Source organism: Cheilinus undulatus, linkage group 18 (genome assembly GCF_018320785.1).
Source record: "Cheilinus undulatus linkage group 18, ASM1832078v1, whole genome shotgun sequence".
NCBI classification, from domain to species: Eukaryota; Metazoa; Chordata; class Actinopteri; order Labriformes; family Labridae; genus Cheilinus; species Cheilinus undulatus.
Genome location: NC_054882.1, coordinates 41,038,778 through 41,053,714, shown reverse-complemented (window position 1 = coordinate 41,053,714; position 14,937 = coordinate 41,038,778). Strand labels below are relative to the sequence as shown.

General features: G+C 38.1%; 1 protein-coding gene across 1 annotated transcript in view; it reads right to left on the bottom strand.

Annotated features, from left to right (window-relative positions):
- Positions 1 to 7,608: 7,608 nt before the first annotated feature.
- The window catches only part of gabrr2a (gamma-aminobutyric acid type A receptor subunit rho2a), a 77,777-nt gene continuing 70,448 nt past the window's right edge, over positions 7,609 to 14,937 (bottom strand). Inside the window, exon 8 of the mRNA XM_041812796.1 lies at positions 7,609 to 13,812. Within this exon, the coding sequence (XP_041668730.1) occupies positions 13,480 to 13,812 (333 nt within the window). The 3' untranslated portion in view covers positions 7,609 to 13,479. The remainder of the gene's footprint in view (positions 13,813 to 14,937) is intronic.

Below are 14,937 nucleotides of genomic sequence, written 5' to 3'. Positions count from 1 at the left end.
AAAATGCGTTCTCTGCATCTTCTTCCATCGTTTCTTGTTTCCTTCTTGCCACAATAACTGCAGCCATGTGTGCGCAATTAAGCATACAAACGGTTTGCACCTCCCTTCGAGACGTGTTAAATATAGTTGCAATTTCTATCAGCAAAATTGCTTTCAGGTTTGATGAATCGCTTTGCGTGTGCTAAAATAATATATTTACATTTTCTCCTCCCAGTACAATTGCGTGTAAATGCCCCATATTGCACATTCATTGAAGCGAACGTTCTAACTGGATGCAGCCACACTATTTTGCACCTTTGAAAGATGCAACCCTAAGCGCGCACTGTTAGTAAATCAGTTTGTATTTTTTTTGGTGTGCAATGAGTTTGCACATGTTTTTATACACACAAACCTTTAGTATCTGGCCCTAGATATGTTGGAATCTGGTTGCTGTAAACATGTGAAAACACTGAGATCTACATGTGACTGAATTCTGGATTTAGACTGTTAGAAAGCTTTTTAACCTCTTTCATGGCTGGGTTAAATTAGGGCAGGGCCAATATGTGGGCTCATGATGTCATCAGCCCACAGTGGGAATGCCCCCGCACCCTAACACTACAATCTAAAAACACAGAGCAGTTCATGTCAGTCCAGTCTGTTGGTAGCTGATGTCACTACCTTTATTGAAATATAACAGTCAGTTAAATGCTGTTTTTTGTTCATTGTGAGGTAAATTTACCACAACTATCAGCCACAGTGGTCTATGGATCATTTAAAGTGTCATAACAGAGATTTGAGCCAGAAAACAGACTTTGTCTCTTCTTCTGAGGTCAACAAAAGGTCAAAAGGCAGGATAATAGTGTGAGTGCTGTCCTGCATTCAGATTGTAACATTTTTTAAAATCTGAGAGGATTGCATTTCTCTTCATCACATTCATCAGACACGCCCACACCATCCTGGAGCAGATTTTACTGCTGATGCTTCATGATGTTAAAGCTTCATTTTATAAACTTGGAAATGTTATAATTGACTGAAATTTGATTTAGGGGTTATAAAACAGTGAGCTGTCATACAACAAACCTAAATGCAGATTAATCTTCACTTTACAGGGTCTTTAAATACTATGGAGGGGAGGGTTTTTCATTTGTATCACAGACATTCCCATCAGAATGATTGGACTTCTGGTTGTCTATAATCGTAAGTGGAAACTAGGGATAATGAAGAAATATGGTCCTATGTTACACATCAGCATGACATCAAAGATCCAGAAAAAGCAGTGAATGTGCAGCACTGTCCTTCTTTTAGAGATGGAAATGTGCAGTAATAATAAAAAACACTTTGAATTGATAGACTGTGTATGTAATCAGTATTGATCCATACATGATCTACCTCTGTTGACATGGTGTGAACTGACAGGCTTTCAGGATGTTTTCCATCCGAGTTTCTTCTCATCTCATCATGAATCTTTGTCTAAGCAGAGCCCTAGATTAAATTTGTCCCGAGTTTCACAGACTCATTGTCCTGATAATGACCGGCTACACTGAAACCTTGAAATCTTTACCACCCCGCCACAGGCTGAATCATCGTCAGATAGCTGGACTGGTTTAGCGCGTGGCCTCTGACTGAACTCTGCTCTCATTAGAGACTCAGCTTCTGTTCTTTCTCTTCTGTTTTTGTTCTTTATTCAGCAGTCAACAGGAGAGACCAATTACATAAGAACAACTGACAGAGGAGATTTGCTCCCATCGGTTTACTGGTGCAGACAGGTTAGAGAGTAAAAGTGAAGATTAGTTCACTCATTAATTCTGAGATTTTCTTGATTAGCACTTCACATGTAAACAACGGGTGCTGACTCTTATTAACCCTACCTCTGCTACACTCTGTCCCTTTCACAGAAAACCAGTTAGCTTGCAGAAAAATATGTTAATTCTCACTCCATTTTTATTTGACGTTGTTTCCATACAGTAAATATGAAGTAGGTTTAACAGTGATCTGCAGGGTGATACTACTGATTTTGTAAATGACTCTAGGAGAGCAATGCAGCTCTTATGCTCATGTTGAGATGTGGCAAAGCACTGGTTTGTTTTGGTTGAAGATGATTGTGTTGTGATATATTAAATAGCACAGGGTCTGTCATGTGACAACAGACAGACTTTCTGGACTCTGGTGAATGTGTCTTAAGTGCATTGAGTTCTTTCTTACTGAATGAGTCAAATTCACTTCTAAAATTTAAGTTGTTGCCATTTTTTCCCAAACAAATCAGAAACACATTTCTATTTTTATATTTTTTAGAAATTTAGAGGTGCCCCAACTTGGGAAAACTAAGATTAGTGCCATTCATGATGCGTAGGGATGCACCATATTATTGGCCAGATATTGGTATCGGCAGATATCAAAGTTTTTGCTGATATTTACATCTGATATTTTGGCTGTGCATATCAACTGTAAAATTTGGCCTTATATACTAATAAATTAGTTGAGTTTTAGGCTGAACCAACAGACCTACGTAAGTCGAGATCTTTTTCTTTATTCATTCTCATTCTTTAAATTTTAACCCGTTAAAGCCTGTTGTATCATATTTGATACATACCTTTATGATACCTCCATCTAATCAATATGATCATAAATTACTAAAAACTTATGAATGCAATGTGAAAAATGATAAAAATGCCCTCAAGTGGATTTTTAGTTACCAAAAACACCTAATGTATCAAATGAGATACAAAAAATATACAGTGCTTAACAATTTTATTAGACCACCCTAACCCCAACCAAAGTAATGTTTATGCCACAGCTGCCCTAAATTAACAGCATTGGTAATTACCAAAATCATTTTTATGTTTCTGCAATGGTTAATACACCAATATGTAGAAGCTCTTTAACCCAAATATTTTTAATGCTAAAATAGAATTATTATTGTTATCCATGAATTTTCAAATTTACTGATTTACAAAAAAACTGAAAAAATAGTAAAGCACATTAATATTTCTTGATTAATATGTCAAATTATAGTTATTTACTTGTATTCCTGAACAGAAAAATGAGTTTTAGTGGTTGAATGTTATGCTTGATTCATTTCTGACTTCTCAGAGAAGCCCAGTGAGCTGGCTCAAACTTGGGTGAATTCAGTTTGAAATCCCTCATTCCTGTTCAAAATGGTAAAACATCGAGAGCTGACTGAAAATGAAAAAGTTCAGATTAAAGCACTTCATGATGCTGGATTGTCTTTGAGACAAATATGACAGGTGGTCTAATAAATCCGTTAAGTACTGTATATGTTAAATTTTATGGAAATTTGGATTTCAGTAGAAAGTGAAATAAACATTTCAGTTCCAAAAAAATAATTTTCTGGCTATAGTTTGTGTTTTCAGGCTTTAATGGGTTAAAGTGTGTTTTAAGAAAAAAAGTTTGTTTCTTTTTTCATCCTCAAACCTTAAATTGTGTTAAAAGGACAGAATTTTTAGTTATGTAAAACATATTTGAATATTGTATCGATATCGGCTAAATTGAGTCTATAAATATCAGCGTATTTGATATCGGCAAATATCCAGTATCGTTCATCCCTAATGATGAGTCATCCAGCACATAGCCCCACCCCCTCTCCCCCTTCCCCGGTTCTCTAGAATGCAAATGACCTCATACAAATTTCTGCTTTCCGACCCAAGTTGCCAGATTTGGCCCTCATCAGTCCCAACTGTTTCAGCCTTATGAGGTGATTACTGAGAATAATTCGTCCACAGCTTGTCTCAAAGAAAAAGTCAGTTTATTACAGCTGGGATCGTGAACTGTTTTACATCAAACCACTGAATCACATTCATCCAACATTTCTGTTTCTTTGCCATTAATCAAGTTTGCTTACAGTGACACACGCCAACATGACATCTCTAAAACAGGCTTCATGTTTCATGGACCTCATCCAAGAAGGAACCAGTTTGCATACTTTGGAAGAGTGGGTGATAATTGTATTAATAAAATCACTGAAAACAGATCGTACTTTCAGTTGAGCAATGGTCCCATCGCTTTGAGAAATAGTTGTTTAGTTGATGTATAAATGGGAACACATTCAAAATAAATATATATTTTAAAAAGCATATAAATACATTGTTACAATACATTCTTTAGCACAACCGTACTGTATGCTTCATATGTGACTGAACTGACGGAATATTTGTAAATACAGTTTTTGAGGTCTCAAAATACAATAAAAGTACGGAAGCCCTTAGAGGACATTCTTTTATTTTATTTACGTAATTTTCAATTTTTAACTAGTTTTTTGTGGTTGTTTTTCAACATCTGGAATTCTGTTTTTCTTGTGGTTTTAAGTTGTAGTTGTTTATTCAGGGTCAGTAAAATTTTTGCTCAGAAACGAGTTTTTCCTTTACAGCAGAGAAACAGAGTGTTTTTTTTTTGCAGAGAAAATGACATAAGGGGGCTGTTTACTTGACATTAATTTCATCCAAAAACAGAATCGTCTCATCATGCTTTGACTGTTGGTGTACAGGACAACAGCTAATAGATGCCTTAAAACAGGAGGCAGTAAACCTTCTGTTCTGTTGTTGTTTAAACTGGAAATATGCACAGGAAACAGAGACTTTTGTTTTGTTTTTTTTTTTTTGTTTTTTTTTTTCATGTTTTCTCCATTTGTGGATAATGACTCTCTCTACAGAGTCCCAAAGCCCTTTGCTTTCTCATACAGGGTCTGTTTAAGTGATTTCTTGGTTCAACAGGTCTGGCAGTAATCAGGCCTGGGTGTGGCTAGTGAAATTGAACTCAGCTGTCCAAAAAATGTGGTTAATCACAGTGAATTCATGAATACCGGGGGAAGTTACTGTTTCACATAGGGCCAGGTAGATTTGGGTGTTTTTTCCCCCCCTTCATAAATAAAATCATCATTTAAAAACTGCATTTTGTATTTACTCAGGTTATCCTCATCTAATATTTACATTTAAGTGTTACAAATATGCAAAAACATGTTATTACATAAAACCAAAGTAAAATAGATGGATTTACAATATGTCCACTGAGGGCTTCCGTACAAAATAAATTTGAACATGATTTGGCTTCACATATTTGACTTTGTTTCACTTTAATACACATAAATGACCCCAGAAATTTACAGGAGTAATTTTACACCATTGTGAAAATATTGACATGCCTATGTTAAATTATACTTCCTGATGTATCATGTAAGTGCTATGGCCCTGAGGTGCAAAACAAAAAAGGTCAAAATACATGTCAACACAGGCAGATAATATTATGGTCTTGGTAGAACGATTCATAGAAATAAACACATTTTTCTTCACATTAGAAAAAAAAATCTTGACTCTTAAGAACCTGGAGGATGACGTAGGCTGCTTATCCACATCCTTAAAGCTTATTTAACTTGTTCACATTTTTGTTTTTGCTCTTAAGATCAATGGCAGTGCTCTGCTAAAGGGAATGCATAAATAAACTGTTTGGCAGTGAATAAAAATTCAAAAAAATACATCTGGTTTCCTTTTGAACTGATTTCTGTTGAGGACCAACCACTTCATAACACCAAAGAAATGTTGTCATCAGAGGATGGCGTGTTTAATCACCATTGTGTTTAAGAGTCTTAGAACTGGAGTAGAACTTCAAAGTTTGGATGGTAGAAAACAAAAAGATGGACGATGTGACAGCTCTTAAAAGTGAAGCCAAAATATTTGGCGCTGTCCCCTCTGACTTGCAGACTATGTGTCAGATAAATGTCTCAGTTTCTGCTTTTAAAGTTCAATCTTATCAAACTGATTTATATCCAAGACTTCATTTTTTCTTAAAGTTTAGTCTTAATGACTTATTTCATGTTGTCACCAGGTTTATTCTTTAGTCTACATTGCCCTGAATCCAACTCAACGAAGAATTTTAAATCAGGCTTTAGCTATGGGCTGAGGTTTTCTGAGCTGTACTCACTTTCAGCTCTGTGGGTCACCCATCCATCTAAAAGGACCAGGTTTTAAATGGACTGACATCAGATGTGGGGGCCAGAAGTGAAAACAGCAGTTAGGAGTCAATGTGAAAGAAGTAAAATTATTCCATTAAAACTCTAAGTGGATCTGCATTTCTAGATCCATTGGCTGATCTCTGCACTTTAGAAAAAAGGGAATTTTACCATGGATTAACTGATTTACCAAGAGGGACCAGGATGCAGGTGAGGACCTCAACTTCATACCAGAAGTTGGACGAGCGCTGCCTTTTCTCATCTTCTAATGCCGGAGGTCACTTGAACCGAACGTCTTCTTCGTTGTTTTCTTCATGTGTCGCTGCCATGTTAATAGCGCCAAGCCCGCCACATAAGGAAATACAAGTAGACAAAGAATACGCAAGTTTTCTGACAAAAAAGATGATTAAAAATAAAATATAATTAATACAACATATATAATTATATATATATATATATATATATAATTTAATATTGTATATTATATTAAATTATATTTTTATTTAAAAAAAATATACATACAGTACTTAACACATTTATTAGACCACCCTAGCCCTAACCAAAGTAAGGTTTATGCCACATCTGCCTTAAAGTAACACTATTGGTAATTACCAAAATCATTTTTATGTTTCTGCAATGGTTAATACACCAATATGTAGAAGCTCTTTAACCCAAATATTTTTACTGCTAAAATAGAATTATTATTGTTATCCATGAATTTTCAAATTTACTGATTTACAAAGAAACTGAAAAATTAGTAAAGCACATTAATATTTCTTGATTAATGTCAAATTATAGTTATTTACTTGCATTCCTGAACAGAAAAATGAGTTTTAGTGGTTGAATGTTATGCTTGATTCACTTCTGACTTCTTAGAGAAGCCCAGTGAGCCAGCTCAGATTTGGATGAATTCAGTTTGAAATCCCTCATTCCTGTTCAAAATGGTAAAACGTGGAGAGCTGACTGAAAATGAAAGAGTCCACATTAAAGCACTTCATGATGCTGGATTGTGTTTGAGACAAATATGACAGGTGGTCTAATAAATTATATATATATATATATATATATATATATATATATATATATATTCGGCTGTTAGAAGATTAGCTATGGCGGCGCTCGTCCGACTTCCAGTATGAAGTGGAGGTCCTCGTCTGCATCCAGGTACTCTTGGATTTACCTGGTGTGGAGGTGATGGATATCACTAATGACTCAGTCCTGCTGACCTCCTACTAGATAAAGAGACAACAGTCTTGAGGAGTCTTGTACTGAGCCAAGAGGCTAGCTGAGTCCTTTAAAGACCCTGTAAAGTGAAAATAAATCTGTATTTAGGTTTGTTGTATGACAGGTCACTGTGTTATGAACCTCTAAATCAAATTTCAGTCAAATAAAACATCTCTAAGTTTCTTAAATTAACCTTCAAAATTATGAAAAAAAAAAGGCAGTAAAACCTGCTCCAGGAGGGTATGGGCGTGTCTGATGAATTAGCTGAAGCCACGCCCACTCAGGAGAAATGTGATCCTCTTAGATTCAAAAACTGTTACAATCAGAATGTTTACCTCGTGATCAGAGCAGCTGCCTGGCTCTGGTCCAGAGAAGAGACAAAGTCTGTTTTCTGTCTCAAATCTCTGTTCTGATGCTTTAAATGATCCATAGACCACTGTGGCTGACAGATTTGGTAAATTTACCTCACGATGAACAAAAAACAGGATTTAACTGACTGTTAACTTTCAATAAAGGCAGTGACATCAGCTAACAACAGACTGGACTGACATGAACTGCTCTGTGGCTTTATATTGCCGTGTTAGGGGGCGGGGCCAGGAAAGAGTCAAAAAACTTTCCAACTGTCTAAATCCAGAATTAAGTCACATGTAGATCTCAGTGTTTTCACATGTTTACAGCAACCAGATTCCAACATTTCTAGAGTGTTTAGACAAACTTTGGATTCACTTTACAGGGTCTTTAACAGCTTTTCTCCCTCGTTTTCACCGGGATTGCTGATGAACTATTATGAAAATAAACCTTGTAAGGAAAGAGATGTTTCATTTGCAAACAAGCAGGCTCTTTTATGAACAAGAGTTAGTGTCTGTTTAAGTTCCAGTTTCTTTTGTTCCTTTTTAACATTAATTAATCCACATTCAGAACACCAAACTGGTACCAAATAAAGAGCCTGGCTCTTATTACTGAGCTGAGCCATGTGATCCACATCTCTAAAGAGAGACAGATTTTCCCTGACATGAATGAGTCTGGATGGAAACACAAGCAAGATCACAGTTCACTGTGACATACTGGACTGAACCAGACTGGACCGCTTGGTGGAAACAGACTGTATATGAGCACTGTCTGACTTTAGATTTGGGTTTTTACTCTGCGTTTCTCCTTAAAGGTTTTTTACTTTTTTCTTAATGTTTAACAAATTTCAGGGCTTGAAAGTAGCTCAAGATTGTCTTTCCAGTCTGACAGGTAGACACAGCTGAAACAACACAAAACTTTTACAATGTCATAGCACTTCAGAAATCACTTCCTGCCCCCCATCTGGAGTTCTCTGACAAAACATCATCTGCAAACAGGGGACTCATCATCAAACTTTTGTGGAGCTTTTAAAAGCTTTGATTAAAAAAAAAAAAGTATAAGAAAACCACATTTGTTCACAGTTACCTTACATTTTAATTTTGACAAGTCTTGAGTTAAAATTGTTGTTTGATTGTTGTATAACAGTCAATCGTTGAATAAAAATGATGAAAGTAGAAATTCGGGCATGAAAACTGCTTTGATAGAGCTTGAAGTATCAGATGCTCGTTTCTCTCTGACAGACACGTAAACGCCGTCATAATGAAATGCTTGATTCTCAGTTGTACTGGGACTCTAGGGAAAGTTTGCTTTGGTTCAGACTTGATGGATTGTCATCAAATTCTCAGCATTTATTTGTCCCAAAGGTTTGTTGACTTAAGTATTACCTTGGATTTCACATTTTTGGTTTTTCAAATATCCTTGGGACTTTTTTCTGAAAAAACGTAGCTGTGATGGCCCAAACTTCATCCAGCACCAGCAGCAGTTCTAAATCACATGTGGTCACAGTTGTTAAATAACAGCAGATTTAAGGGGGGTTACCCAAGCTGGCATGAGCCAGGAACGGACCGCCAACTGTTTGGCGTAAACACACCGAGGGACATTGTGGCGAGGCTTGAAACTGGGCACCTGTACTGCCCTACATCCACTCTTAGCCTCTACAATGTTTTAGCATCTGTAATGTCTTCAGCCCTCTTTGCTTTCACATCCAGCATCCAGAGGCTTTTTAAAAACAACAGAGAAGCTGAGGAGGGGGAGAAAGCAGATGTGTCTTCTCGCTAGTCTTGCTAGTTATTGAATGTATCCTTTCTTCTTTGTGTGTTCTGCTTCTTCTTTGTTGTTTACTAGCAAAAAGCAAACAGTTCGGAGCATTACATCCACTTAGAGTAGTGTGTGAATGATGTGACAATTGATGAACAACAATACCTTTTTTTCTTAAATACCAGACTGTAAACATGTTTATTTCTATGGTAAAAAGTTGACTTTTAGTTTGGGACCTAATGGGGATTCCTTGACTTTTAAAGCCAGCCTCTAGTGGACACTGGGGGAACTGCAGGTTGTTGCACTTTTGCATCATTTTTCTTCACCAGAGGTTGCTGCTTGGTGCAAACAGTTTTGGAACTTCTTGTTGGCTGAAAGTTGAAAACACTCCTTCTTCCCATTAAACAGTGGTTTAACTCCAGCATCGTGAAGATTTCCCCCGACAAGACTCTCCTTATTTCAAGAACAAAAACTTTCAAGAATAGCAATAAAAGCCAATAAGACTGAGGGTGTTTTCACACTTTATCATTTGTCCTGAAACAAAGAGATGTTTTCCTCTTGGCCTGGTTTGTTGTGACATGAACAAAATACCCAACAAGCAAGCAGAGGTGGTCTGGGACTTCATCGTACAGGACTAATAGAAGCTACTGTGGTGATCTAGACAGTTACCATATCGAAAGCCAGGAGGAAATAGCGCCATCTTTTGGCGAAGCTTTGTTCCCACACTTACTCACCAAACCTCTCCTGTACTTCATAAAATCCACAGGAAGTAGATCGTAGTTACAACAGATGTTGAAAATGGGACGAGTGCTCACCAATGTCTCTGTTTGTTTCATATCAAAATTAACTCATTGGATATGTTTTAAAGAAAAATAAACATAGAAATGTTCATGAAGACCTTCATTTTCAACAGCTGATGTAAACAATCTCAAAGACATTAAACTCACAGTCATCATAACAAGGCCTCTCTTTAAACCATAACAGCTGTTTCAGACTGGGTGTATGTTGGCTGAATGACCGCTGCGTCCCGTTTCTGCTCCGGTGTGTTGGCTCCCTGCTGTCACAGCCCTGTCTTTCTTCATCACTTTTACCTCAGTGAGAACATTTGTACTACCACTGATAAAAAAAATAAACTTTTTCAATAAATCAAAAATACCAGTAAGTAAAGTTAAAAACTAGATTTCCACATATGAACTAAAATCAGTGTAAAACACTTACTAAGTGGTTTAAACTTAAACCCCTGTGTAGACCTATTTTGTTAGGGTTTGTCAAGGCAAAAAGTAAATTCATTAGGGATTTTTGACAACAATGCATCAGTTTTCTATTTATGCAGGTCTATGGGGGCTCCAAGAAAAAATGTTGGGAAACACTGCTTAAGGAAACGGTACAATAGTACTGAATGGACTTCTCCTAATCCATCAAATATTATGTTAACTCGATCAAAATATAACTGTTAAACAGAGATCCCCGTGCACAGCCCAGGTAGTCAGGTGCCGGTCAGTAGCAGGTCCAAAGTGAACCAAGAGAAAAAAATACTACATGTGGTGATTGCACATTTTTCAGTTTTATTTTGACTAGTTCCTGTGGACTATTTCCTGCCGAGAGTTTTTTCTGTTCTCTTCACGGAGGTTTGGCGCGCACCAGCACTGATTGTCACCGGCACCTTTGCACCTGCACGTAATCACAGCAATCACTACACTCACTTAAGCCTCGCTCTGAGACAACTCCAGCGCCAGATTATTACCACTCTACCAGTGGTATCTTGGCCCTCTTGAGACTCTCACACTTATTTGAGAAACATTATTGCAAGAGTGCTCCTGTGCTTTGACTAACCTGATCTCTCCTCGACTCTTCCAGTGCCTCCACGTGCCATCAGTGCTCTGCCCAACCACTGCCACGCTGCCACACTCTCTCACGGGACTCACTCTCCAGCCTCCACCACCTCTCCTCACACCTCAAGCCCTAACGTCTCACTGGATCCCTCGCTCACTCCTGTGTCCTCTAATAAAACCTTTAAAACTGCTTCTCTGTCTCCAGCTCTGCTCCTGGGTCCTCTACAAACTCCTGACTATTACAAATCATCACATGCAATCTGAATAGACTTAAACTTTATCATGAGCCAACCAGCGAAACTAGAGGTGAAACGTATTGTTCGCTCATAAAGAAGTTTTAGTAAAGTCTATTTCAGTGTGTGGTGGATTTTTTTCTCTTTGTTAAAAATATAATTGTCATAACCAACAGCACCAGAACACTGACTGACTGCTGTCAGTGGTCCTCACAATATCATTAGATAACATGAAATAGCTCATTTTAGCTAATTAGCTCTAAACAAAGATGCTTTAATGACAAATCATTTCTTGCCCTTCACTTCCCATTATTAGCATTATTGACCCAAACACATGGGTAATATATTAAACTGTCTGCTGTATAAGAAAAAAGGATCATCCTCTGTTTTAGATATACCGAGACGCAAACAGCATCTAAGCTAAGTTCTGGCTGGGACTTTTCTGGTGATTTAAATGGTGTCACTGTGCTGTGGAAGGGTCCAACAGGACAGAAACTTTGAATTTGAATTATTATCTGTTTTTCTGTGGTTTTCGGTTGATGTAAGCATGTGTCGCTTCGAAGAAATGCCTGGTGTTGCAGCTCAAAGTATTGAGAACTCTGTATCAGAGCCCTGCACGGGACTGTTTTCTTCATCCCACTCCTGCCCGCTCCCACTGAATTTCTGACCATTACCAGCACCCGTAACGTGTGTGTTTTACTCCCGCCTGCACCCGCAACGTGTGTGTCACACCCCCACCCGCACCCGCAATGTGTATGTCCACTCCCGCCCGCACCCGCAAAACCCTGAGAATCCATGCCCGCACAATAATAGAGATGTATTGATTTTGTGTCTTCTCCCGTCCCGCAGGAGAAAACACGTCATTTTATAGGATATTAATAGAGATTCATGCACCTACAATAGCCCATCGACGGAGAGCATCTCTCTCCCTCACTCTCTCTCTGAGCGGCAGCTGTCAGTCAAATCTGCCACGTTTCAGCACCAGAGACAGCTTATTTAGCCATTCTCAGCATAAACATTACTACCTTTCACAACACAAAACCCCGCTTTTTCAGTTGAAATAATTATTTATGAAACTGTACTTGTCTTGCCATTTAGTATTCATTAGTAGATATTAATCTGTCATTCCATCAGAGCTTGTCTGCAGAAACAAAACTTGCCAGACTTGCCTTGTTTTCTTTTTTTGTTGTATAGACCTTGTTTGAGCTTCTTTTCTACATCATTTGTTGACTCCATCATCCTGTCGCTAGGCTACATCCTGATCCCCCAGTGTTTTTTTCAGCCGCCAATTCCCACCCGCAGCTAAGTTCAAACTGCCGGCTCCCGTGGGATATGTGTTGGGTCCCATGGGACCTGGTGGGACCCAATCCCAATGCAGCCCTCTACTCTGTATTCTTTAGATTCTTGGTGCAAGACATAGCATTCACCCAGGCAATCAGAAAGCCCTGACTTGTGACAAACTTAAGCTGTCACGCAGCCACCACACACCCAGTCTGAAACAGGCCTGAACCCAGCAGAGCGTTAACCCCTCTCATTCATGCGCTGCTACAGAAGTTTTTTGAGTATTTTTGTGAGTGGTGATGATGATGGTGATGAGATTTGACCTCCTCGGTTATGGTTAACTAATTTGCTAACTAGTGCTCTGAAGCCATCCCAGTTTGAAGAGTGCGACCAGAACACATGGGATTTGTTGACCCATGCAGTAGAAAAGCAGGCTGTGATGTGACGGTGTAAGGACAGCCCTGTATTGCAGTGTGCTTTGGCAATCTTGACTATATTTCAGTGTCAATACAGAACAGGCCAAGACCAAGGGAGAAACAAAGCAACGATCTGTAGGTGTGGAAACACCCTGTGACGACTAGAGCTAGCTGAAATACACCATCCAAATGATTTCTGTTCAGTTTGAAATAAATACGCTAAAGAACATTCAAATTGCTGCATGAGGACGAAACAAAACAATAAAAGAGCTTCATTAATCCCAAAGTCTCAGCGCTGAATCCCCTATGGTTCTGCCTAAGCTTTAAACCCAATGATATACCGTCCCCAGACAGACAGCACCCCTTTCAGAAACCCAGAAGAATCCCACGTTGATGCAGCATAAAAACAGTGATAATCCCTCTGGCCACCGTCTGGATCAGATCGTCTCTCAGCAGTAGACGGACCAGTAGATCAAGTTAAAGAAGATGTAGGAGCCAGGGAAAATCATCCGTGAGTATTTGTCAATAGCATGTGTGTTCTGGATGATGTTGAGTGCACGCAAGCTCTTCTTCTTCTTCGTGTTGGTGGACTCGCTGCTCACTGATAGATGCACCACCATGTGCTCCGGTTTCTCAGGAACCTCGTGAAGCTCCTCCTGCTCTTCCTCCGGCATCGGCTCCTCCGTGTAGCCGGCCAGGCTGTTGGTGTCAGCCTCGCTGTAAGTACCGTCCAACATGGTCATGGTCCGTGTTTGGGAGATCCCACAGGTGCAGGGCAGGGACTGGTTCAAGGAGAAAACATACAATAAGAAGATAATGATTAGACAGTACGAGTTTAAAATTTGTATTCTTTTCAAGCAAAACTGGTTTAAGAAACATTAAGTACACATTTGCTTTGATCAGGGTGCAGGTGAGGGAACAGGAATGTGACTCTATAACACCTTTGGTTCAGTATCAGCTCATCATTAATGACACACGACCTGCACTCACTCTGTTTTAGTGAAATCGAGACAAACAGTGACAAAGGTCACAGATGTTTCCTTTGAAAAGTCCAGCCTATTTGTGTTTCAGATTTCTTTTTAGCTCAAAAACTAACAGACAAAAACACTCTCAGTGTCACACAAAAAAAACAGTCTGGCTGTGGACCTTCACTGTCAGGCCCTTCTCCAGGCCTGAAGTGACATTTAGACTATTATAGCTGATGGCCAAAACTTTGCTATAAAACAGCCATGAGGACAACAAAATAATCACAAAATAAATTGGCTGGGTGGACTTTAACAATTTGGTGACATAATAATTAAAAAATAATGGCACTTTTGGTTGAAGGCTACGTATAATTTATTTTTGAGTTGTTATATTGTTATGAAAATTTTGTTTTAATATAAAAAAAATACTGTGTAGGAAAGGATAAGCACTCGGGGTTTAGATGAGTCATTTATTTCTATTTAACAGAAGATTAAATGTGATTATATAATCTGCTATAAGCTTACTGTCATATTTACACTAGCTGTTAATATAAACAATAATAAACTGGAGTTAAAGCTTGTTCAGTTTATGGTTATATTCTTTCTTTAAAAATGCACATAAAATGATTTCCCTCATGAAAATAACATCACAGAATTTTATTGCAAAAAGCTTAATAACATGTTCTTTTTTAGGACACTATAAGTTGTAATCATAATAATTATTATAATAATTATTTTAGATTAGTTTTAGCTTTGATGGCACATGGTGGCCAAGAATAGTTTTAACGATTCCTCATAGAGAATTTGCTTTTCTTTTCTGTCACATTATGAACTGACGATTATTATTGACGAATTATTGGTATCAACAGATAAGAAAATGTCTGATATTTACAGCCCATATTTTGTCTTTAAAATCTGCCTGTCAGTTCTAAATATCAATGG